The 25,462-nt window shown below is 43.6% G+C and overlaps 1 protein-coding gene across 4 annotated transcripts in view; it reads left to right on the top strand.

The window, feature by feature from the left end:
- The window catches only part of anks1b (ankyrin repeat and sterile alpha motif domain containing 1B), a gene marked incomplete at its 5' end in the record, with an annotated part of 172,808 nt that overhangs the window by 54,747 nt on the left and 92,599 nt on the right, over positions 1–25,462 (top strand). For all 4 annotated transcript variants that reach the window (XM_079183999.1, XM_079183996.1, XM_079183998.1 and 1 more), the window contains 7 exons: positions 2,167–2,319; positions 4,121–4,264; positions 8,946–9,021; positions 10,228–10,329; positions 13,400–13,528; positions 14,210–14,394; positions 19,783–19,914. In XM_079183999.1, coding sequence (XP_079040125.1) covers positions 2,167–2,319; positions 4,121–4,264; positions 8,946–9,021; positions 10,228–10,329; positions 13,400–13,528; positions 14,210–14,394; positions 19,783–19,914 — 921 coding nt within the window. The remainder of the gene's footprint in view (positions 1–2,166; positions 2,320–4,120; positions 4,265–8,945; positions 9,022–10,227; positions 10,330–13,399; positions 13,529–14,209; positions 14,395–19,782; positions 19,915–25,462) is intronic.

Raw genomic sequence — 25,462 nt, 5'->3', positions numbered from 1 at the left:
GTGCACGAGTGTGTGATTATTGTGCTTACAGTACAGTGGACCTGCAATCAGACCCGCTCTGGAAGCTCCCACTGTGCCATCACTGGAGGGGTGTGCGTTCCCGGGGGGGGGGGGGGCTGCTGCTCGTGTATGTGTGTCTTCGTACAGGCGCTCTTTTCCCTCCGTTAGTCACGCAAACAGTATCTCTTCATCTCTCTCACTCACTGCTCAGAGGGGTGCATGAAAGTAGGGAGAGCGAGGAGAGGGAGGGCGAGGCTCCGGGGGAGAAAGAGCGTAAAGGAAAGGCGTGAGATGAGATATGAGCAGCAGAGTGTGGTGATACTGATTTATCATGGAAGCATGAGAGGGAAGGAGGGGGGGGTTGAAGCATGAGACAGAATGTCATCAACTGTCAATCATATGAAAAAGGTGAGCTAGTCTTCAAAGAGCAACTTAATGATCACCTATATATTCATATGTTTCATGTCATCTGTTCGGCCTGACGTTGTGTTCATGTTCATCGTTTCTCGCTCTTCTTGGGAGCGGGTTTATTTTGTTCTGTAGCGAATTACTAATTTGTTCCGTAGACGTTTTTTTTCAGTTCGACATGTTCGTGGTTCGTGATCAGAGAAATATGTCGACTTTACTCGTACAGCTGAGCTTTGTCAATGTCATTCACGCTTCTTGCCATTTCTCATATGGATTTGTCGATGGAAACAACAAAGCTGAACAGCTGCCTCTCAATATTTCGAGCACATCTTCTTACACCCCGGATAACTTGATCGTGCTTCTACCACATATTGAAAACGCTATGGACTCGATCACTATAGTGTTGCAATGAACCCTGTATACTTTTTTTTACATATGTTTTACTTAATAACCACTCAAAATTCGGAGAGATTGATGTCTTTGATCTGTTGACGTTAGTTCTTGAGGGACAGATTCCTGCTTTCTCTCTCGTTCTAAATAATTCCTTTAGTTCCTCGACCTCTTTACCGCCTCCTCTCCTGCTGTCTCCTCTTGCTTTTGTCCGTCTCCTACTTCCTTTTTCCACTCTAAATGTTACATCACCCAGTGTTCAATTTCAGCAGCTTCCTTAACAAGGTTCTCGTCCTAACAGGGGCCCTCGGAGGACCAGAAAATGACCATAGCTCCTCTAAACACGAAAGCCTCTTTAAAACGCACACACTTCTCTCTGAGACATTTTGGACCAAAGTTCCTGCATCTTATTACAGAGGTCTGACTTTAATAAATGTGATCGTTAGAGGTTTTTTTCCACATGATTATGAATTTGCGGTAACAGTTTACGTCTAGTCCACCTGTTTTTATAATATACACTGCATTCATAAGCAGTGTATACAGATTTGATAAAACGTAGTTATATGCAAATATAAGTGTATTCATGTATTTGTCAACAACTGTAACAAGAACTGTGGGCGCCCATAAGCGGGAGGCTGGTGTTTAAACAGATGAGTGACAAAATAGTAACAATTAAACGGTCTTCATTTGGAGAAGCTGTATTACTGATAAATACTACAATTATGTCCGCACATGAGGTTTAAACGGAATTTAAATATATCACTCAGCAGCACCCCTTTGGAATATGAATTGGCGATTTGAAATGTAGCACACAGAGATTCAGTTCCTTCTGAATATGTCGATTGGAGGCCGACAGGCTCGGTTGTTAAGTGCAGAGAAAAGTGTTGGGCCAAAAAATGCACGGAGGGTTTGAGGAAAACACTTTGCTCTGGACCATGTCTCTTCTATTTCACGGACAGGAAGCTGTAGATTTCCCCCGACAGCGCTCACAAACCCCGGCACGCTTTTGGAATTCGCTCGTGCGGAAGGATTTACTGACCGAGACGTGTGCTTCATACGAGTAGCATATGTGTCCGTCTAGAATTTCACCCTGTGTCAGTGATCCGATCTCTTCCTTTATATAGCTCCATCCTCTAACTCACCTCCTTCCTTTTCCATGCCATTCATCTTCCTCCATCACCTTTTCCCATCATTTGCCACTTCCCTCTCTAACTCCACCTACCTTTCTTCTTTACCTTTGACCTTCCTTCCATCCTTCTTCTGTTATGTTCTCCACTCTCTTACTCTCCCCGCTTAATAGCCCCCCTGCCCACTCTTCATCATTCACCTTTTTCCTTCTGTCAACCCTTTCCTTTCGTTCTCCCACAGAACCATGAGAGGGAAACGGCGCTTCACTGTGCAGCCCAGTATGGACACTCTGAGGTGGTTTCAGTGCTGCTTCAGGAGCTGACCGACCCCACCATGAGAAACAGCCAACAGGAGACCCCTCTGGACCTGGCAGCGCTGTATGGACGGCTGCAGGTCAGTGAGAATGCATATATAAGTTTTATGAAGAAAACAATATATATTTAATGCTGCAAAGGCCAGAAGTTGAGTGTTGTTTTGAGTTGGAACGTCTCTACTACTACTGTTGAGGTTTTTGCACTGTCAAATATTTTGGAAATGATTCAAAAGTTTTGGAAAAGGTTTTTCAAAAGCAAGTGACAACATGACATTTAACCTGGAGGACATCCCGGCATCATTTGAGTTAACCCTTCAGTTTCACCTGAGGACTCATCCTCAGCTGGCACATGAGGATTTAACAGATAGCAAGAGAGAGATAAAGTAGTTCCTCATCCTGGTGGACTTGACCTTTTTGCTGCGTCCAGAGGGGAGAAGCTCAAATCTCCATAAAGAAGCTTTTGAAATTAATGACAATGTCGCTACGAGCATTTGCTACCGGTTGCTCCAAGGGCAGCGTGCCCCTAATAACATTTCATTTACAATGAATATTGAATTGCAACTCCTGCAATATTCATATAGAAGTTAAACTCGGTTAACGTGGCACAAAGGGGACATTTAGAGAGCAGTGCTCGTCACTAGGTGCCATTAAAACAAACAGTGTTAACACGGCGGGAAGCTGGCGAGGGATTTTTTTGTCGTTACAACCGCTACTTAACGCCGGCTGAGAGGGTGTGATCTTTCGGAGGCATATGTGAACCTCTGCATGCGTTACGTATCTGTGCTCTGGCACGTGAACGGGGAGCAGCTGGTGACTCAATCTGCACCGTCCCCGGGACGGCAGCAGGCGTTGGCAGCGACAAGGACCACAGCGCATGAGAGCTGCTCTAAACTGGGAGTCGTTGATTCATTTAAAAATGTCGGATATGCAATGAAAAAAAAAAAAAAACTTCCTCAAATATTTACTGTGCTAGACAGGCAGACAGGTGCACATTTATTCATTTTTTTTAGAACTGACACTTTACTCTTTTGAGAAATGTGAGAACACGTACAGACACATCACAAGGGTAGCTTCACGGTGAGACGCGTATGCCACAAGTGCCTGCTGATGTTCAAATGCAATCACACTTTCTCTCTGCTAAGGTAGTGAGTAATTGCAGTTGAGCCATACAGGTTTGTCTGAGTGTGAATGAATAATTTATAAAGGCTTTCTCACTCTCTCCCTCTCTGCATAACAATGAAGGGAAATCCCTGTGGTGCACGGAGATGTAACTTAACACAGGGCAAAAGTTTAGTGTTCACGCACACATACAGCACACGCGCACATTAAAGGAGGAACCTTTTCAAGAGAGATGACCGTCTACGATCAAACAAGCGTGCTCCACCGCCTCAACTCACAGCCTCCTACTACGCTCAAGATGATTGACAGGTCTTTTATTCAAGGATGTACATTACAAAACAAAGACGTAAAGAGACCTACTGTATATTTCTATTCATAGGCGGTTGAAAACAACACTGAATGCTAATTTCCCATCCTCATCTGACCCCGTTAGTTAGCGTTGATCTGCCTGCCAGAAAATGGGTATTGATTTCACACAGAAGTAAAGATTGTAGGCTTTTTTTAGAGGCTAAAAAAAGACACCATCCTCCAAACTCTTTACGCAGGACATCAGCATTATTGACTGGTGAAGCTCTATAAGTCATAACTTAATATTGACTCTCTTTGATTCTAAGGGGCAACACAATATTTACCATTTCTCTGGACAACTTTTTGCTGTGATTTGTCTTTAAAAAAAAGTTACAAAGAAGTGACTCATGTGGCCCAGTTTCTCCCAAACTTTGCTGTTTTGTCCCTGACATATGGCTCTGCTTTTGTGCACAGGTGGTGCGCATGTTGGTGAGCGCTCACCCCAACCTCATGACCAGCCACACTCGGCGACACACTCCGCTTCACCTGGCTGCACGCAACGGACACCACAGCACCGTCCAGACCCTGCTGGAGGCCGGCATGGACGTCAACTGTGTGGTAAGAAAACATTCATAGCTTTTAGCTGTTTAGTGTCCTATATTAGCATCCAAGGATTAAACCGATTTCTGGCAGAGATTATAAAAGCCTTACGGACAAAGAAATGACAAATAACAAAAAATAGTTTTTTGCTCAGGGCGAACCATGTTCCTTTTGATAAAATTGGATTTGAAAAGCTGTTAGTAATATCTGTTTACAACAGGATCGGCATGGAAGCTATTCCACCGAGCCTTTGTGTTGGTTCTCTCTTTTTAAATTTGACAGTTGGAAGATGTCTTAAACAGGAAGTAGCTCTCATGTAAGCTGCTCACATCAACATTCGTGGAGACTTTGCCTGTGAAATGTACAGATATACAATTTTTGGAAACACCATTGTCTTTGTTTCACGGCGAACACGATTTCCAGGAATAATTTGTGACGTTGTGTTTTGGGGTGAAATGTTTCTTTAAGACATGTGTACACATTTACTGTGCAGATGCAGGAAGAATTTAAATATTTTTGATCTGTAGTCCTTAAACAGAATCAAGTGTCATGTGAGTAAACCTCAAAAATCCCCGACTCTGAATCTCCTTCCTCCTCTCATCTCGGCTGTAAGTGAATATTTTAGAAGCTGCTGTCTTGTGTTTTCAATGAAAGACAGCACGGCTTTGTTTTCTGTGTGTATAATCCACCACAGGCATAAATACTTGGCAGATCCTTCTTTTTGAAAGTGTGTGTGTGTGTGTGTGTCTCTGAGAGCATGTCTATGCGGTGCATGCCTCCCATGGTGTGGTGATGGAGAGGGATGAATAATTGATTGGGAGAAAAGAGAGCAGGAGGACGAAGAGGAGGAGGAAGAGGAAGGGGACAGGCTGTTCCTGAGAGGTCCTCTTTACACACGCTACATGAGGAACTAGTCACTTCCAGTCCACGGTGCTTCATTACTGCTCACTTTCTGTCACGCTGTTCGGGCCGCTCTCCTCCTCGTTCATTTACATTTAGTCTTATTGTGTATTCTGAGTTCTCTGTGCGATCGAAAACACGGCTTTGTCCCGACCCGTTCTGGGCCATTTGTTTTTTGCGAGGCCTTGTCAAAAGACAGCCACGCTTTACTGCTTCCTCCAACACTTTTTTCTTTCTCTCGAGACGATTTCCTCCGGCGAACTATTTGACTTTGCTCGTTCGTCTTAAATGTTAAGTGTAGACAAACAGCCCTGTGCTGTATTTATCGCTCTCTTAAGACTATTTGAATTGAGTCCTTCCTGATTATTCACATTACAAGACATTTGTTTTTTCTGTCACGTCTTTGAGGCGCTCCAACTGCAAGTGAATCTTGCTTTTGGTTGTAATGAAAAGCTTCTGCGACGGATCGTCATGAGGTCAAGAAGTGTCTCGAATTCTCTCTTTCTGTGCCGACTCAAGGTCTCAGAACTCAATTGTGGTAAACGTTGTTTAGTCTGCACAAGTCTTAAGTTTGTATATATGTGTCTTCCAATGCAGTAACCAACACAAACGTCACTTCATCTGCATTAGGAATGTAGTTCTCTGTGAACCTGTGAATGTCTGAGATTCTCTACTCCAGTCAGTTCTGTGAGGTGATCACAAAGGATTTAAGGAAAACCAGTTAATAAATGTTTTTGGTGCTTTTAAAGAAAAACTCCCTTCTTACCCTGAAAGTTTGTATCGACCTCAAAGTGTAGTTGTGACTGAAGTTCACTCCTGCTGTTGTCAGAGTCTGAACTGACTCGATGTTCATTTGCTAAAGGACATATGGCACAGCAGATGCTGCGTTCTTCCTTTCCCTGGCTCTGTAAGTACAGTTTATGTACAGTATGTGGAGCATGTGAAAGGGCTTTCTGCTGAGCATTATCTGTGACTGCAAGAAAAACAAATCTGTTTGCGAGAACACTTTGTCACGTTGTGCCTCTCAAATCTGTCACGGACGTATTGCAACTGCAGTTTGGAGAATTTAGTGGATATGTGCTTATGTCTGTTTTATCTCCAGAAAGACGGGAACAACTTGACCTGTTGTATATGGGAGTCATTCTGGTGCTGAGATGCATGACTCAGCGGCATTGCGCTCATCTTCTTTGCCTTCTGTCCTTGTTGCACGGTGTGTGTGTGTGTGTGTGTATGTGTGTGTGTGTGTGTGTGTGTGTGTGTGTGTGTGTGCATGATCTGAAGAGCAGGGCTGTGTTTCTCTGCAGGGATTTGGCCTCGGGCTCCATGTGTCTAGTGGAGATGAACACTACACGCCTTCGATTCGCCTCGTCCTCTCCGCCATACACACTGCTGCAAATCTCTCTCTCTGCCTCTCTTGTTGTGTCCTTGCGAAACCTCAAATCTTCCTCTGCAATTTACCAAGTTGATTCTTCTTCTGCTGCGTCTCTTTCTGGCTGAAAATGAGGCGTAGAAACGGCGGCATCTACATGCTGAAATGAAACTCCGGCGCTTTTAATGCGGAAACAAAATGTATTCTCGCATTCGTCTTCCATCACTGATGAGAATAGACTCTCTGCACTATTGTGTGCAAGGCCGCAGTGTTGGAGCTTTACTGATGACAGCACAGACTGGACACTGTGGGCTACTCACAGATGGCCACCTTGTAAATTGTCACAAGTGGAAAGCACTTTGTGTGTGTGTGTGTGTGAGAGAGAGAACGATCGTACAGGTCAGTAATTGGAGTCAAGCCATATAGGTCTATCTGAGTGTGAATGAATAATTTATAGAAGCAGCACCGTCACTCTCTTTTCACTCTGTGTGTGTGTGTGTCTCTCCTTCTCTGAATGTTTCCATAATAATGAGGGAAGTCCCTATGGAGGAACCTGCTGCCAGTGCGGGCAGTTAGCCAACAACACAGGGCAAAAGTTTAGTACAAACACACACACACACTCTCACACGTACACACGTAAACACACCAGACTGCCTTTTCTAAAGCGGACTTGAGCATTTACATTCAACGTCAACGCAGCGACTGCTACATTTCTGCCAGCAGCCATGAAACAGAAAGTAATCTGCCTTTCAATTCCCGGAAGCTCTTAGAGAGTGAGAAATCGCCTGCCTCGCTTCCTCATGACATCATTGTACAATCGGCATTGGGGGACGGGAAGTTTGTATAGAGATGACCTCAGAGGGGGAGCCGGAGAGGTTAGGAAGGCAAGTGGTGTTTGTGTGTGTGTGTGTGTGTGTGTGTGTGTGTGTGTGTGTGTGTAAGGGAAAAGGGGGGGGGGGATCATTTCCTGGCTTCCCACCTCCTCTCACTTGTATTTGGGAAAATGATCCTTTGGCTAAACTTCCACAGAGTGATGCAGTCAACGAAGCTGTGACCACTCATCTGTTTACCACTGGGATGTACACCTGCAATGTTCTCTGGATGATTGACCTTTGACATTTTGCAGGCGGGGGAGCGGCTGCATCTGGCGTATACCGTCCGATGACACTTTTTTGTTGCAGAGGAAACGAAGCGGCCTCAGTAAGTTTGGTATTCCGTGCGGAGGACGAGCGCAAACGTCTGGTTCGGTGTCGCGCTGAGTCGAATTTCCCGGCAGCCCATCAGCGGGACCTGGCCGTCGTCCAGATAATTTGTCTTCATTAAGGCTGGGAGTTTGGTTCGGTCCAGTATTTCATCTGTGTTGTCAGGAAGCCAACCGTGAAGGATGCGATGGAATCAGCATATGTATGTTGCTCAGTGAGTGTGTGTGTGTGTGTGTGTGAGTAGGATTTAAAAACAAAGTTTCATCATGGATGTGTGTAATCTTTCCTGTCCCTGGTGGGGATTTGAGCTTCAAGCAAGGTGCACAGGGCAGTATGTTATTGAGACATATAGAAACATGATGTCCCACAAAGCTTTAGAGCTTTAACTGCATTTAGTATCATTTTCTTTTGACTTTTAGTTCATCCTCCTGCTGCTCTAACGAAGCACGTACTGTTGCATGCAGCACACATTCAATTGGGACGTACTACTTCCTCATAACGTGGCACCTTGAGCTTCGACCCTCTTGCTTATATATCTGCCGCGCAAAGGATTGTGGGTCAGAATAGCCAGAGACGCATGTTGGCTTGCATTCTGCAGGAATGTGACCGGATGTAGTGGAACATCCTGGTATGTTTTGGCATACTGCCTTTGACATACTATGTGTTGGGACATACAAACTCTTTTTTTCTGGTAGTATGTTTATTAAAGAGCAGTCCCAGTGTGGCTGCTTGCGGTGCTGCTGAATGGTATGGCATTGTACTTTTACGTGTTTCTAATATTTCTTTCACAGACTCCCACCTAATTCATTTGTTCTATGTGATTATAAACATCTGTTCTTTTTCTCTCTCGCCGGGGCTCTTGAGCGTTGGCTCTGATAAAAGCGACCTTGTCGAGAGTAATCGTCTCTCTCATCACTGCTGATCCAAGATGACGAACTTACCAGCGGCCCCCCCCTCCCTATAGTTTCCATGTGTTGCATCATAACTGTAATATCCCCATTAGAAGCCCCGGTGGTTGATACGGGCCGGCGTGTGGCGATCTACTTGCGTAATGGTTTGAAATCGGTTGTGGCCTCTTTTCTTGCTCCCTTTTAATCCTCGTGCTGTTTTCTTTCTTGTAAATCCTATCGGTCCTCCCAATGCACTTCTGTTTTTGATGTCTATTTCTGTCTCTGTGTTTAATTGTTAACGTAATGGAATATTAACACACACTGTGTCTCTCTCTTAGACGGAGAATGGCAGTGCCCTCCATGAGGCAGCTCTCTGTGGGAAGATGGATGTAGTTCGCCTTCTGCTTGACTCAGGTGGGTCTATAAATACATCCTGTTACATACAAGAAACAGTGCGTTCCCTTGTTTTTCTCTTTTATTCCGACTTGGGGCGAGATGCCCAAGGTGTTCTTTTTCTCTCCAGATTGTGGGTTGAATTTGCCCCGCAGGTGAACTCCAGGCATCTGTCTGCTGCATTCTGTCTCACTGTTATAAAAGCCGAGACTTTCGCCATTTTTTCAACTGTATCAAGAGGAGGTGCAGAAAGTTCAACAGCACACGATACGTGATGTCGCCTTTTGATGATGTCACTCGACTTGAAAATGGGTCAAAGGTCAAGGTGATCAGTGACAAAAATCACGTCTTGCACATTAACGCTTCTTGTATTGAGAGCTGATTGATTCTGACCACTGTCGACCATTTGATACCGCCGCCAACACTCCACCCACTTTCCTTTGGCACTTCCTGTTTCCAGCAGGACTTCCTGTGGGCGGCCATGCTCTTTTTGGCCTCGATTTTATTAACATCCTGGATCAACAAACCCTACACAACCCATCAAACATAGTGTGTTTGGGTTGGGGGGTAGTCGTATGGATGCGTGTTAAATGTGTAAAAAAGTAAGCAGGAACGAGAGAAAACTTGCACTTTCTATTAGGTCCAAATGAGTTTTCTCTCAGTTTTCGACGTTTTTCTTTCTTGGTGCCCAGCAGAGTGACTGGAATGTCATTTATTGTTTGTGTTGAATTGGACCCATGAGCGCAGGAACGGATTAAAAAGGCTAACAGTAGGATAAATGGGGATTTATTGTAGAAGAAAGATTGTGTTTGTTTCTGCTCACAATTTAATTTGTTTGTTTGTGTGTAAGCCTCTTGTTTGTGTGCGTTTGTTAGCCTGTGATTTAGCGCGGTAAGAACGTGGAGCAGTGTGTGTGCTCCTCGACAACAAACTTGATGAAAAGTGTATTACGCTGTTCGTAAAAGAATTTATAAAATCCCACATCCGTCCTCTGGTGACTGCAACTCATTCGTCTTTTGCGGACTGCGGTTTTGTGTGTCAGCAGGTCTCAGTCTGTGCATGTGTACTGCATGTCTTGTGTCTGTAGTTCAGGTTCTTTGAGCAAAGTATGAGAAGGTTTATCTTGTTCGGCCCAAGTCATGGGTGTTGTGTTGCCCCGTTGTTCATGTGTATCAATGCTTGTACTGTATTTGTGTGTGTGTGTGTGCGTGTGTGTGTGTGTCTCAGAGATCGACACCAATCTCAAAAACAGCCAGGGGAGAACAGCTCTGGAGATCCTGAGAGAGCATCCTGCAGCGAAATCCCAGCAGATCACTGCTCTTATCCAAGGTAAGACACACACACACACACACACACACACACCTACACACACACTGTAGATTGAGATGAATTTCACTTGAGAAATTGGGTCATTTCAGGAGCAAAAAAGTAGAATCCTCACATACAGTAAATGTAGTACAACATAGGGGCGATTAAAGATACAGTATTTAACAGTTTTCGTGTTCAGTTTAAAGGCTTAGAGGTGCGAGAGCATGAACAGGTGGTATGAGACTGAGATTGATGAGGCGTCCCACATTTTGCAGCTACACTAGAACTTAACACGTGTGAATTGATGCATTCGCAGAAATAGAAGTGTTTTTCTGCTAATTCGTAGTTGGTGTGAGGATTTAATTTGGCAACCTGCAGACTTGTTAACCTGCAGTCTATATATATATATATATAAATATATATTTTTGGTATGACATTGTGACCGTTGATGGGCATCTACTGAACATTGGATTTGTTCAGACCCACGATGTAAAGGATATACTGCTCTGTGTCCAGGATTCTGCACAGCGACAGAAACACAGCAATGTGTCAGTAATTACTGTGGCACACTTTGTACAGGAACAACAGGACTTCACTGTGCTAGAGAGGAACACGGGTCTTTATATATCTGACATTTATCACTGTTCATAGACTAAATACCGCCTCAAGTTTAAAACCACACAGTCCGGTCAAATGTAGACTTCCAGTACATGCTCTGAAAGTTGAAAGTGAGCACATCTTATTGCAGACTGCGGCATCAAAGCCACAAAGAATCAGGATTTAAAGTTTTTCCAGTGAAATCAGGATAGTGCGATGAGGAAGAACTGTTTAAAAATCTTTAAATGTTAAATTATGCTTTTTGAATTAACATGCTCATGCCTGCCAAAATCTTATTTTGCTGGAAGCATACCATAGGGAGGAAACGAGATGTGATTGTGCTTTTAAAACAGATTTTCTTTCTTAATAACTCCCACAGAGTCAGACATTATTCATTTTGCTCCTTAAAAATCTGCCTCATAATTAAACTCAGAATGTAACCAGTAAAGTCACACATTCATGCCAGCGCTTTTCCATTACAGCTGCACCCAGCCAAAAGAAAGAAAAGTGTTAAGTGTTTTCTTCAGTCCTCCACCTGCCATTAAAATGCCTGCTCGTGCTCTCATGTTTACTGCAGTGTGTGTTTTGTGTGCGACCAGTGATCGTTAGTGTGAGTTTACGCCACAGTCCCTGCGGACCCAAAGTTTCTCCAGATTGTCACTTCTAAAGACGGCGTTGTCCTGAGGTGATCACGAGGCTCGGTATGAACGCTGTAATCTGTGGCTTGGAGGCCTTCGCTATCTGTCCTTGTGTAATCTGTGGGTGTGTGTCAGGCACGGAGTTACAGACACAGAAATGGCGGGATAGAGGGATGAGGAGAATATGTCAGACCCTAAATTAACAGCAAGGTGGTTTTACTGTAACTTGGAGGCAAATTTAGGAAGAAATCTCGGGAATGTTATAAAATTGGCCACAGTTTTTTTTTTAAATAACAACATAAAGCTGACATTAAACCAGGAAAACACAGTGATGCAACAGGCAGAGCAATTTAGTTGTAATTCCAGTTTCTCATTTCAGGGCAACTGTAACGCTCGCAGCATCTGATTTATACGCTTAAAATAAACAACCTACAACTGAACTGTTTTGGTTTATTCTTACGGCTCTCATCAATGGTGAAGTAAGGTTTGGTGCATTTCAACAGAGCGTTGCTTCACAGGATGAGTTTGTACTGACTGACCTCTGGTGGGTCTGTGGGGTTGAAGGCAGCAGTTTAATGTCTTTATTCAGCATCCTTTGAATTCTGCTGCGCAACTCCTGAGCGGTGCCTTTATGTCACTCCGAATATTCGCGCACGTGCAGTGAACACTGCTTTCATGAAACTAAAAGACTATTTGATGTGCAGGCTCGGTGATGGAAACACTTTTATAGACATGAATGGACCACTTGTAGCTTTTTTTAAATGTCAAAAATTCCATGTGATAGTAGATATTGTTGAGGAATCGCGGCCATACAAATCTAATCTGAACAAACCAGCGCAGGGAAAAAAGGAGAGATTTGGACTTCAGCGTAAATAGGAGACTGGATGTGTGTGTGTAAGAGAGCGAGTTGAGCGAGGAATGAAAGCGAGATAGTGAGAGAAAAAAGGACACAGCTGTGACTTGGTGAAAAGATCAGCTGCATGCCATTTCCTGTTGGAGAGGAGATGGAGAAGGACACACACAAAGAGGAGAGGACCTCTCATTTGCTGAATTGTACCAGCTGAGGGACTCTCTGGTTGCCACAGGCACCTCGTTACGAGTAGATTCTCATTTGATTCGCGGCGCGTGACTCATATCACTGTTTGAATTCATTTACACTTCACTTTCTACTGCCCAGCAGCAACTGGTTATGTACTTGCAGTGCAGTAGCTTAGCCGTGCCACTGCTGAAGAATGACTAACTGTCAAGCAATTCAATGACATCAAATGAGCATTAAATGACTCTGATACACTTCCCCATACTCGATGTGTATCATTATTATCCAGCTGAATGCCAAGATACATAGTGGTAGAAATACACACGTTAATAGGATTCCTCATTAGGGCTCTGCAGGGAATCTGCCACATGATTAGAGCGTTTCTGTGTTTTTTTTGGGCAGCCAATGCCTCACTTAAGGAAGTTTATCATCCAGTCTTCAACTTAGTTTCTGCCACACCTGAACCTGCTTTCTCCACTCTCTTTCTTTTCCCACTCAATCCTTCTCTTTAGCTTTTTTTTATGAACAGCAGAGTGCTCTATTAGCAGAAGCTGCGGAGTGGATTTGCGGTGCGGGGGAGAGTGTGAATTGAATGCAGCACAAGCTGTTTACCAATGCTGATGGCCGTGCTATTATATTGATCCAGTAAAAAGGCCTCTGAAATGCTTTTCCTCCCCCATCCGTCCCACACCAACACATTCTCCTCCAAACTCCTCTTCTCTCTTTCTCCTCAACATATGTTCCCCTCTCTCTTCTCTTTCATTGTCTCATCCTCCATCTTCTTACCCCCTTGGCTCTGTTTGTCTCCATTTCTCCGCAGAATATATGATGGACGAGATGGAGATGGAGATGAGGAGTATCATGGAGGAGCCTGTTCGCAAGTGTCCCATCCCTGCACCTCGAACCTCTGTTCCCTCGCCCTCCGCCTCCCCCTCCCTCAGACACAAGAGTGAGTATACACAATGATGCAACAACAACTACGCAATAATTGGGTTTACACTGAGAATAAAGGTGCTCAAAAGTGATTTTTGTAATTGTTTTGTGACCAGAAATGTACCAATCCCCCCAAAAAGTGACAGAAACCAGCAGTATAGATGTTAAATAACAACTCATATTGAAAAAAACCCCAACATTTTACTTGAGGTTCATAATATGTTTTAGAATACGCCTGATCATCATCATCAAATGATTACTGTAAGAAAAGGGAATACGCTGAGGGCAAACTCTGCATCATTTATTTTTGCAATATGGGCGAACAATACAACATAATTCCAGCCACGGAGAGCAGCTCCTCTCGTGGAGAAACACAGTTACTGCCGCTCTGAAGTGCCACACGGTTTCCCCGTGCAGCGCTGCCCCCTGTGCTGTGAATGTAACATTGCAGCAAGCTGAGTTCCCTCTGATCGTCTCTCTGCCTGTATCAGACACCATTAGTTCTGTCTGGTGATAAATCCCCCTAACAGGATCTTAAAAAGAACGTCTTCTTGATTACTGTGCAGTCTGTTTTAGTGTTATTTTCTTTGCCACTTGTGTACTAGCAGTGACAGGGACTGGCTTCGTACTGAATGCTTAAAGGGAGCTCTGGATGTTTTTCTTACTTTCCACTCGGCTCTCTTCCTCCTCTCCCCAGATGATGCTGTGACAAGCGAGCTGTCCAAACTGCTCCACGAGATTAAAAAGTGCCGGGACAGGGACTACTCCTTCGAGGAGCTCTGTCACACCATCTCCTCCCACTCCATGGACAGCTTTGGCAGCGGGCGGCTCTCAGACGAGGAGCGCCCGGATCGACCCAACGGCACCCTGACTCGAGTCAAGGTACGGCGCTCAGTTATGAAGGAGGATTGGTGCATTGAAAGGCGTTCGGTGTGTTGGAGAGAAAGAACCATGTTACTTTATTTACCCCTAGTCCTGCTCATGTCTTGAAGGACTTCTTGTGAACTCAAACTCCTGAGTCAACAAGTCACAACTCATCACACGTTCAACCACAAATTGGATCCAGCCAACAGTAATGTCATGTCGGTGGCTGTTATATGTTGAGCTGTACTGGAGCAGCTATTCAGTGTGTAAATATACTGCATATATATATATATATATATATAGCGCTCCTATACAAAGCTCTTAACCCTCCATCAACCCATTCACACACACTGACTCACTGATGGCAGCCAGCTACCATGCATGACACTGGCCTCACAAATGGGAGCAATCGGGGGTCATTGACTTGTTCAAGGACATTTTGACATGCCAGACGTTGAACCACCAACCATGCAGCGAGTGGACGACCTGCTCCACCTGCTAGCCACAGCCGCTCCATGTCAGAACTTCAGTCAAGTCATTAATTAGTCACCAAAGAATCAATCGACACAATCTTACTAGTTTCAGCCTCTCAAATGTACGGCGTTAATGCTACAAACTAAACAATTAACTGGTTGATCAAAGAATCTGATTAGCTTTCAGTTAAGATTTTTTAGTTGCAGCCATAATTAAAACTCAATAAATAGATATAATATATTGAACTCCACCTCATGTTTATACAAAATACATATTTTGTACCTGATGAAATGATCAAAAAAGAGATGCCCAACTTAGAAGATGTGGCATTTAAAAAAAACAAAGAAACTAATCATTCTATGTAACATTACACATTGCATTTCCAGTCATTGTAACATATATCTTTACAAAAACACCTTAATCTTGTGGTGTGTTCTCAGTACCATGTATATGCACAGCTGCTGCATTTTATCCTTTGTAGACAGAAAACAAACACACACAGACCTCCTGTTTCTGCTGTGTGAAGCACATAAAAGCAAACTTTTCTCCTCGCACGTCTGCTTATCACCTCTGCATCAGTGCTTTTGTCTTGAGGTTGTTGTATCACAGCACAAAGGGTCCAGATAGTAAGTACTGTACTGTATGTATGTGTATGCGTGTTTGTACTTTGCTTGCACTTTGTCTATTCTGACAGCAGAGGGCAGTATCAGATCGACTGATGCAGCTGAGCCGACTTCTCCAATTGAGTATTCACTCGGTGTTGAAACACAACAGCTACTGTTTATTGTTCGCCTGAATTAGTTTAGAATTGTAATTACGTTTTTGTGCTCAAACAGCCGTTTTACAGCCAGCAGACGTTGTTCTTCTTGACCTCGCGTCTTCTCATTAGCTGCCTTTTATACTGAAATATTGCGAGTAGAATCTACTTCACTTGTTTCCTGTCTCAGGCACACACACACACACAGAGGAAAACTGACTGGACCTTATTGGACCTTATTGGTTCTTATTGGTTTGAATTCCAGTTTGGAGATGAAATAGCTGACTTTCCTCAGTATTAGCCGACCAGAGAACCACAGCTGCAGTTTATTTCTAACAGCCAGCGCAGCGTGACGGAGAGGCTCTGAGCTTTTTCAATTCCACTGCCCAGGAAGTCAGACGCACCGCAGGACACAGAGGTCTTCTATCACACTGACCCCCCACCTGAGCCGCCTTTAGACCACACACAAACAAACACACACACACACACACAGAGAAGAAGCATCCAAAGAAATGCGTTTGTCTGTGTCTGTGCTTCTCGCTTGCTTATTTACGGCATGTCTGTTTCAATTTTTCTTTCTATTTCTCTTCTCGCTCACCTACAGCAACACACACACACCTTACACACACACACACACCTCAGTGAGGGAATATTTTGACACTGATCAATAGCTCATCATCTTTTCCATTTCTGTAATAGGCTCAATATGAAAGCAAGCCGAGAAATGTTTACATACAGTGCAGCGGGCCTTCACGACCTGTGCGTGCCTCGTTGAACCTCCGCTCATTATCTCCGACAGGAAGATCACGGAATCAGTCGCCTGCGTGAGTGAGTGTGCACCTCTAGGTCTGTCCACGGCTAATCTCGCATTCTGCTGCTGCAAACTGCATAATATCTTTGGGTGGCCAGTAATGGCAACTAACGGACCAGTTAACGCACTGCTGAGTAACGTTACGTCGTCGCCATTTAGCCGCTTCTACAAGACTGTATGACGTGTCTTATACGACGACTTAGAGTCGATTGCCTGCGTCGCCACTTGTTTTTCAGTTTGAATGAAGTGCGTTTTACAAAGTCTTACAGCCTATAAGTGTCTAGATGGGGGGGGGGGGGGGGGGTTATCCATTTGTGGGTTGAATTCATTCAATCACACAATACAGCAGCGGTCGTTGCAGACACACCTGGCGGGGATCTACACTCTACTGAGTGCACCTTTCTAGTTGTGGATGTAATTATCTCAATCCATCTTCTCTCTCTCACACAGCACCTATTTGTATTCTATTACTGACATTCACAGTGTGCATGTGTGTTTATGTGCCCCCAGGCTACTGTCTGTAAGTGTGGTTGGAGCTATTAGTATGTGATTCAATGTGTCTGTTACACATGAATAAAACATGCTAACACCGCACTCAGCACACACACACACATAGTACCCATTGTGTGTAAGCCGAGCAATAATGGAAATGCAGGCTTGTATGTGTGCGTGTCCTGTATTCATATGAGCCCTCTGTACTACGTGTGTTCATTGTGGTTGAACTAGTATCTGTCTCTGAAAGACAATTCCACCGTTTTACTAACACTGGTAATATTTTCTGCTGATGTTCAGGAAGTTTCTTTACCCATTTTTCAAAGAAACACAAAGGCTGCCATTTAATAAGATTATTTGATCCATAAAATGTCTATATATCAGATAATAATTTAGTCAGGAAAATGTATGGAAATGTATTTATTTTGTCTGACCAACAGTCCAAATCCCAAAAGTCTTCCATTTACAATGATATAAAACAGAGAAAGCAGCATATTATCATATTTGAGAAGCTGGAACCACCAAATGTTTTGCAATTTGTGCTTGTTGATTCATTTTCTGTTGCTTGACTTGAAACATTCACTAATTTCCTCTGACTTAAGCCTCTGCGGGTTAGAAATGCAGTGTTTAAATTAAAGAACACATTTTGCTCTGCAGTCTACAGCCTCGTTTTACAGCTCTGTGAGGCTGTAATTGGGCACAGCGGTGCTTTGAGCTCCGTGCTAACATTGGCTTGCTAACATGCTTACAGTGACAAAACGTACTAATTATTAGCAGGTTATTTTTACGAGGTTTACCATCTCAGTTTAACCTCTCAGCATGCTAGAATTTGCTAATTAGCACTAAACACAAAGTACAGCTGAGATATGTCTTAACCATTGATTTCAACCTGCTTGAACAGTGTTTTATAGCAACAGGAACACTTGTGAATGTGTGGGGACATATATTTGCGAAAATGTGTTCAATTGGTAAGCTTCACATAAAGATATGGTTCTTTTCTTTCAGTGATGAGCCTTAAATGTATTGCAATAGAGTCGTAATAGCTCACAGGCTTAATGCGATTTTTGGTTTCCGCCATCAAATGAATTAAAGCCAATTAGTTAACAAGCCCCTTAAAATGCACACACAACAACCCACGCACTTGTAGTTAAAGCTACTATGAGAAACTTTAATTTTGTCTTAAATTTGGCCGTCGCTGTGGAGAAAAGTCCCTTTAGAAAACCCTCTACAGCAGGGTGTGACAGTCTGCCCTGATCAGTCCTGGTTCTAGTTCTCCCTTTCCTCTGGGGGGGGGGGGGGGGGGGGGACCAATTAAGAAATAGCCAATCTTCCCGTTTACTTATGTAGTTCATATGGAGGCATCAGTATTAAACTGAGTCTGTTTCATAACCAGTTAAAAGTTCCTCAAAGTAACATTAAGTATAGAAAAAAAATCCCAAAATGATAATCTATATCTTCAAGGGTTTCCCGTGCACGACTACTGTAATATTGACCAGCTATGCAGTCCGCAGTAATGAATTATTAACCGCATCTGAATTTTACTGTAATGAAAGGATATCTGTTGTCCATGCAGACATACACTGCAGTGTGTGTGTGTGTGTGTGTGTGTGTGTGTGTGTGTGTGAGGACTCCATCACGTTCGACATCGATCAACATTCTAGTGTTGCAGAGGGCCCTTTGCAGTCTGGAGCGACTGGTGACCTTTCGGTTCTCATTTTCTGCCTCCACCTCCAGTCTGGCTGCTGTTGACTCTTCCCATCTGTCCATCCCTCCCTCTGTATCTTCTCTTGGTTTCATTTCTCACCGTTGTCCTCCAGCACCTCTTCCTGTTTCGAACATGCCCTTCAAGCTCCTCTCTTAATCCTCTCCCTCTTTACCCTAATTTCTTTGCCCTCCTGCTTATTTTTAGACCTTCGTTCTAAAGATGATTTTTCCTCCCTCGGCTCCCTCCCGTCGCCCCTCTTTTAAGGCTACACGTTAGACGATGCTCTGGTATCTGTCTACGTAATCTGCTGTGACCGCCGTCCTTTGCCGCATTATGTGGTTCACTGAGATATCAGGTGGGCCGTATGCGTCCTGTGACACCTCATGCCATGGAGCTCGTCCACACACCTGCCTCCTGGGAGCCAAAGAGCCCCAGGAAAGGACACAGTGTGCATGTGTGTGTGTGATAAAGTGTGTTCTGCTGTTCCTGCATCTTTCTCCTTTCGGGTTAACTCATTGTCTCTCCCAGAGCGGCAATGCGAAGGCATTCTCTACTTTAAATGATGTCTTTTTTTTCTAAAATGAGCATCAGCATCCAAAGAAAGGAATATTGAGGCTGAATACAAATGAAGATTTTGATTTCGGTGATTTTGCATTGATGACATTTTGAGTGATCTCAACCCAACCTGCAGCAATTGTGTTTAGCTCTTAGAAAAACAATATCCCACACCTCAAAAGAAAATGAAATGACTAAAAGGTTTTTGTATACATGTGCTTTGACCCTTACATTTACGGATTTATGCTAAATAAACTAAATATCGTTTCTACATAGGGAGCAGAGTCCACCGTGTTTCTACAGTAGCCCAGAACAGACAAACCAAACACTGGCTCTAGAGAGAGCCTTTTGCGTTTTTATGTCACCCGAAGGCCACCGTAGTTCTCCGACACACTTGGAAAGGGAGGAGTGAGGCGGAGGGGTATTTAGTTGGGCGGCAATCTGCAACCTCCCCGCTAGATGCCACTAAATCTCACACACTGTTTATTCAAATCTCTTCTCTCAATGTGTAAACAAATCATCTCTCTTTTCAGCTCTTTATTTTGTCCCCCTGTTCTTTGTTCTTTGGTGAACCAGTGATTTAAAACAAATGTTTGATTTTTGTGTACGCAGCGGCCGACCCCGCCTCTTGCTGTGGCCCTGGAGGAGGAGGAGGCAGAAAAGAGTTGCGGCCCCACTGGATTCTGGGAGGCCCTGACACCCTGCAACGGCTGCCGCAACCTGGGCTTTTCCAGCCTATCACAGGTACACACACACACACACACACACACACGTACACACACATACAGATAACCTAATTTCCCTGCTCATTTGCATTACATGTTATTTTAAAATGTGCACTTAATGGCACTTATACAACATAATCGTAGCAATTCATAATCAACATATGCATTCATCACATGGTGTAGAAGGATGCGTACACACACACACACACACACACACACACACACACTGCTCGACTACAGTGAAATTACAGGGTAGATCTATCGCCATTGTTCTGAGTGGATGCTTTTACCGGTTACCTTGGGAACGCAGCGGTTGAGCCGTCACCAGCTCCGGGTACCACTCCGTCTCCATTGTGCTCTCATGCTCGTTCTCTTTTTCTTTCATCTTCACCTTCTATCTTGTTATCAGAACTTTCCAAAATGTCTCCTCAGCTCTCCAGATTGATCTTTTCATGGGAAAGGACTGTGGTCATGAACTTTGCGTGGTCTGATGTATCCGATGCAATGAGATCACATTAAAGGATAATCGTCCCTTGCGGGTAAATGTGAATATTGCAGCAGCACAGGAACACACAGCAGAATAAGAAATACAATATCAGCACACATTTATAGAGGACCAAAAGCAGCATTGATTTTTCTGTCAGAAAACTCAGGTATAGTTGACTTCTGGTCTTTGATGTCAACAATTCATAATAGCATTGAGAAAAAGAAGATATATATATACACCCTTCAAACATCTTTATGAGCTCAAGGCCCACAGTAGTAAGTTGTACTTGAAAGGATTTGTACTTCAAATCTACCCGTTTGTATGAGCCTAAATCACAAAGTGATACATCGACACGAGTCTCCTTTCCCCACTGATCTAGACTTCATATATTTACCCTCCTCTCCAAAATGAAATATTTTTTCACTTTTTGCCCAGCAAGTGTATTGCTCTCTTTGCTTACATGGTACATGTGTTTATACATTGTGTACATATTTGGGGGTTTTTTCCGCGATTTTGATCATATATTTGTTTTTGTAGTAAATTGAATATTCTTATTTGAAATATTAGAATTTTCTTATGTTTTATTCTTACTTTGTTCTCGTGTTATAATCCCGTGAAGCTCTTGATTCTGTGAAATATAGTGCAATATAAACTCTATATTAAATATACACTGTACAATGACGGTGCCCAGTAAAATACTGTACATTAGTCGTACAAATCGGTAGATATGGTTACTGTAAATACTATAAGGTAAGGGGAAAGATTGAAGAGGTGAAGGTCTGATATGTACAGTCATTTGAAATGAAATAGCATAATAGATACACTTAAAGTGCATATACTGTATATATGGTAAAGTAGAGGGTTGGAAAAGTGGGCCCTAGTCTGAACGGGTCTATCGCCTCAACAAGACAGCTTTGAAGTGGCTCCACAGTCATGACAAAGGAAAAATGTTTATTAGCTGAAAGGGGAAACAATAAAAAGAAAGCTTAGTTCACCTTTTCTTAATCTTGTGCATCTTTCATACCTTTTGTACCTGAGAATATCCACTGCAATATATACCTTACAGTACATTGCATGTGAATCTCCTCCACTTCCTCGTATTCCTGCTCCATCTTTTCTTCTTCCTTCCTTCCTTCCTTCCTTCCTTCCTTCCCTGCTCCCTCTCCCTTTCCCCCTAAGCCCTTCGTGCTGTGTATATATAAGTGCAGTTAAGTGTGTGCAGAGGAGATTGTTTAGCGGTGGGATGCGTGCTGGCTCGAACAGCAGGACATCTGACATTTACAACACAACAGACCCTCTGTCTTGTATACTGGCAGCCTTCCTGCATGACTGGCACACTGCCTGGAGAGGTTTGCACCTGCATAAGTGTGTGTATACGTGTGCGTGTGAGCGCTAATGTGTTGGTGCGTAGAAAGGAGAGAAAAAATAACCCTCTTTGCGTGTCCGTTTAAATGTGAGCATGAGTGTGTATATAGAGCATATTTGGAGGCATCAGCTGTACTGTGTGTGTGTGTGTGTGTGTGTGTGTGTGTGTGTGTGTGTGTGTGTGTGTGTGTGTGTGTGTGTGTGTGTGTGTGTGTGTAAATGTGTGTCTGAATTTTGGCATGGCTTCATTTTGTGTGGGTGGGTTTGTGTGTGTGTGTGTGTGGCTTTATAGAAGAAGAAGAAGAAAGGAGGAGTGTAGAAGAGAAATTGAGTTGTTATCACATAATTAAGTTAGCACTGTGCTAATTTGCCCAGTGTCATTATGAATAAACAGAGTTCACATAAAGAGAGAAGCCTGTGCGTCCTCTCTGAGGATGAATGGAGGAAGTGAAACATTTTTCATGCGGCGGTCTTTCCATCTCATCCTTTCTTCTTATCGTCCCACATGAGATCTGTCAACCTAATTCTTTTTTTTTTTTTTTAGCTTGTTTTCTCTCATCCATCTCTTATCTCGTGTGTGTCTCTCTTTGGCTCATCTATCGCTCACTTTATGTATCGGCAGACGTGTGTTAACCTTTGTATCGATCGTCTGAGCGCGGTTGTCCAGCTGTCACTCAAGACTGTCAGTCAAAGAGCTGCACTTGTCTAGCAAGTCATACAGAAAAGATTCCGGCTCTAAACACTTTCGTTTAAACTTTATTTTAAACTTTAGTTTCCAGGTATTGTTGTCTCCAGTTTGGAGAAGCAGACAGGAGTACCGGCACGGATGCAAAGCAATGTTCTGCTGTGGACGTGTGCAGCAAAACGTGTTTTAGCCACCTTAAAGAAAGACCCACCTAAAAAAAGCAATATCAGGTTAAGTGTTAGCTATAGTATTTTCACCGCCTTGCCTTCAGACAGCTCTTTCTGACGGGGAACTGAAGCCGTTATCTATGTTCTCTTCAAAGCCACCAGACTCCTTTGACAAAACCAGTAATTTCACGGCGCAGTCAGACAGAAGTAGCTCGGTTACCGCTGCCTCCTTCGGTTAGTCGATCCGTTAATGTGGGACTTAAGTGAAAAATAAAAATGCATCAAAACATTCACGGTCTTGATGAAACAGTTTAGCTTTAATTTTTGTATGTAAATTGTTATGAACTTTTTCCTAATGTAGTCGAGGATATTTGATGTGCTGATAAAAACCCTGAAAGCATCATTTACCTTTCTGGTTTTCATGAATAATGCAGTGAAATATAACCGCACTGAACAATGTAAACCTCGTGACGGAAATACTTATCGCAGAAATATTGTATTAGCCTGCATCTGTCTCGGCGTTTCGAATAGACAGTAGGCAATACAGAGTGTGTTTCTGTATTTGTATATGGAATTGTGGAAGTGTGCACATGTCTGAGCAGGTGCATGCACAGATTACATGAGTGTGATAATTAGTGTTTCAGTGTGTGTGTGTGTGTGTGTGTGTGTGTGTGTACACAAGTGCACCTGTCGGACAAGCGTTAGATTATCCAGATAAACAGAAAAATGCACTCTGTTCCAAATGAAAACTGCACGTCATTAGAGTCTGTCACATGTTTATGTTTGTGTGTGTGACTGTGTGTGTGTGTGTGTGTGTGTGTGTGTGTGTGTGGTGTATGCGGGCATACGTGGCTGCATAAGGACGCCTCCCTCGCTGTGAATTTTCGTTGCCAGCCACAGGTTTCCTCCCACCATCGCCGTGCGAAGGTGGGAGGAAACGCCACAGCGCGTGTGGAGGAGGTTTCCTCTGCCGCGGTTGACTTTAACCAGAGAAGTTGGGACCTCACCTTGAGAGCAGAATAAAGAAAAGGGAAAAGGAGAACGATAATGAATAAATGCAAGAAAAACATTCAGATTTTAGAGAGGACGGTAGAGTTGCTAGGCAACACAGAAATTCATAGGACAGATCAGGCGTGGGATGTCCACCATTGACAAATCTCCGTCACCGTCATCGCAGAGGCGTCGGAGCAGTGCGCATATAAACACACGTCAGCGTTTTCTGACCGCGTCTCCGAGCTTCTCTCCTCTTTTCACCATCTTTTAGTTTTTCCTCCCTGCTTCTCTCTTTCTGCAGGTTTCCTCTCATGCGTGGGTGGCGGCTGACCTTTTAATGCTTTCAGCCCAGGGAGTTTTAAGCAGTTGAGGAGGTGGGGAGGTGGGGGGGGGGGGGGCTGGTCTGTGTCACACTGGCAGAGGTTAAGATCAGAAACCCACGATGACTCTTGAAGATGTTCAGGAACATCAAAGGCAGATATTGTGTGGAGAGCTTTCGAAGCCTGTAAATGAAGGACTGAAAGCGCTCTGTGGGAGGTTGGGTGAGATTTTAGATATTATGTAAACGGTTTTGGGATCAAACGTTTTATAACGTCTAATTTGAAAAGCTCAATATTGTTGGGATTTTGGCTGTAATATCAATGGCCTAATATATTTAAAGCAACAGCCTTAAGCTGATAAGCTAAATGACTATTTATTGGGGTGAAAAAGTGTGTTTTCTCTTCTCTTTCCTCGCTGTTATTTCCCACCTCTCCTCTTCTCTGTCTGCTGCTCTCTGTGGGGCCGTCGGGACGTGATGCACCTCTGCGCTTACACGTAGTTGTTGTTAATGGCTTTATGCCCTGCAGACTGCAGCTATATACTGTCTACCTGTCAACCTAACATGCAACACACACACACACACACACCTTTAGCTGCTGTCAAACACTTTTGACTGAAATAGATTAGGTACACACGCAGATATGCTGTGACGTGTGTGTGTGTGTGTGTTTCCTGCTGGGGTTCAGATATCTTGTTGTCCTTGAGGTAAACAGGAAAAGGGAGAAAAGATTGGAGGAAGTAGCTCCAATTAAAAAAAAAGACCACCGAAAAAAGTGCGTCCCACCGCTCTGGTTCTACTACAGCACAGCCACTATTACCCTGGTGCTGATGTGCCCTTGAGCATGACATGCAACCCTAAAATGCACCGTAAGAGCCGACAGAGCGGTGAAATGTGTCGGTGTGTGACCAAACCAGGCGAGATTTGCTGTCTGTGTATTTATGAATGCATTAATTATTTACTTGGTTAATATTCAAGGGAAACTCATTGTGCACATGCAGGTGAATATGCGTGTAACATCTTGGTTGAGCGTTGATTTAAATGGGGAGTTAATATTTCATTTGAAACACTGCATTGTGGCCTCAGATGATGAATACATATTCAGAGCTAATGATGTTAGCACACAGTCGTTGTTTCTCCTCCTGGGAACACAGTTATGGAAAGACAGTTGAAATCAAAATCTCACTGCAATAGTTTCTTTTTTCATTCTGAGTGATTCATTCTCAACTAACAGCTTTATTCAGAGACGCTAAGGCAGCAGCAGTGGGATGTAGCATTACCCGACTGGGATCAATAAAGTTTAATTCAATCTGTAATCAGTAGAGATTTATGTGTCCCTGGGAAAGGGTGGGTCGCTGTTAAAGCTGTAGTTCAGTATTTTGGGACGTGCGTTTATTTGCTTTCTTGCTGAGAGTTAGAAGCGAAGTGCGGTCAACACAAAGCTACAGCCAGCATGCTAACATCTGCTCATTTTCACTGAGTTTAGCTGAGGTTTGAGGTATTATGATCTGGATCAAAGTATTGGACTGGCTGGCCGACCAATGTTGTCAT

Source organism: Pholis gunnellus (genome assembly GCF_910591455.1).
Source record: "Pholis gunnellus genome assembly, chromosome: 22".
NCBI lineage: Eukaryota > Metazoa > Chordata > Actinopteri > Perciformes > Pholidae > Pholis > Pholis gunnellus.
The sequence above is the reverse complement of the archived record's forward strand: the minus strand, read 5'-3'. Positions and strand labels throughout refer to the sequence as shown.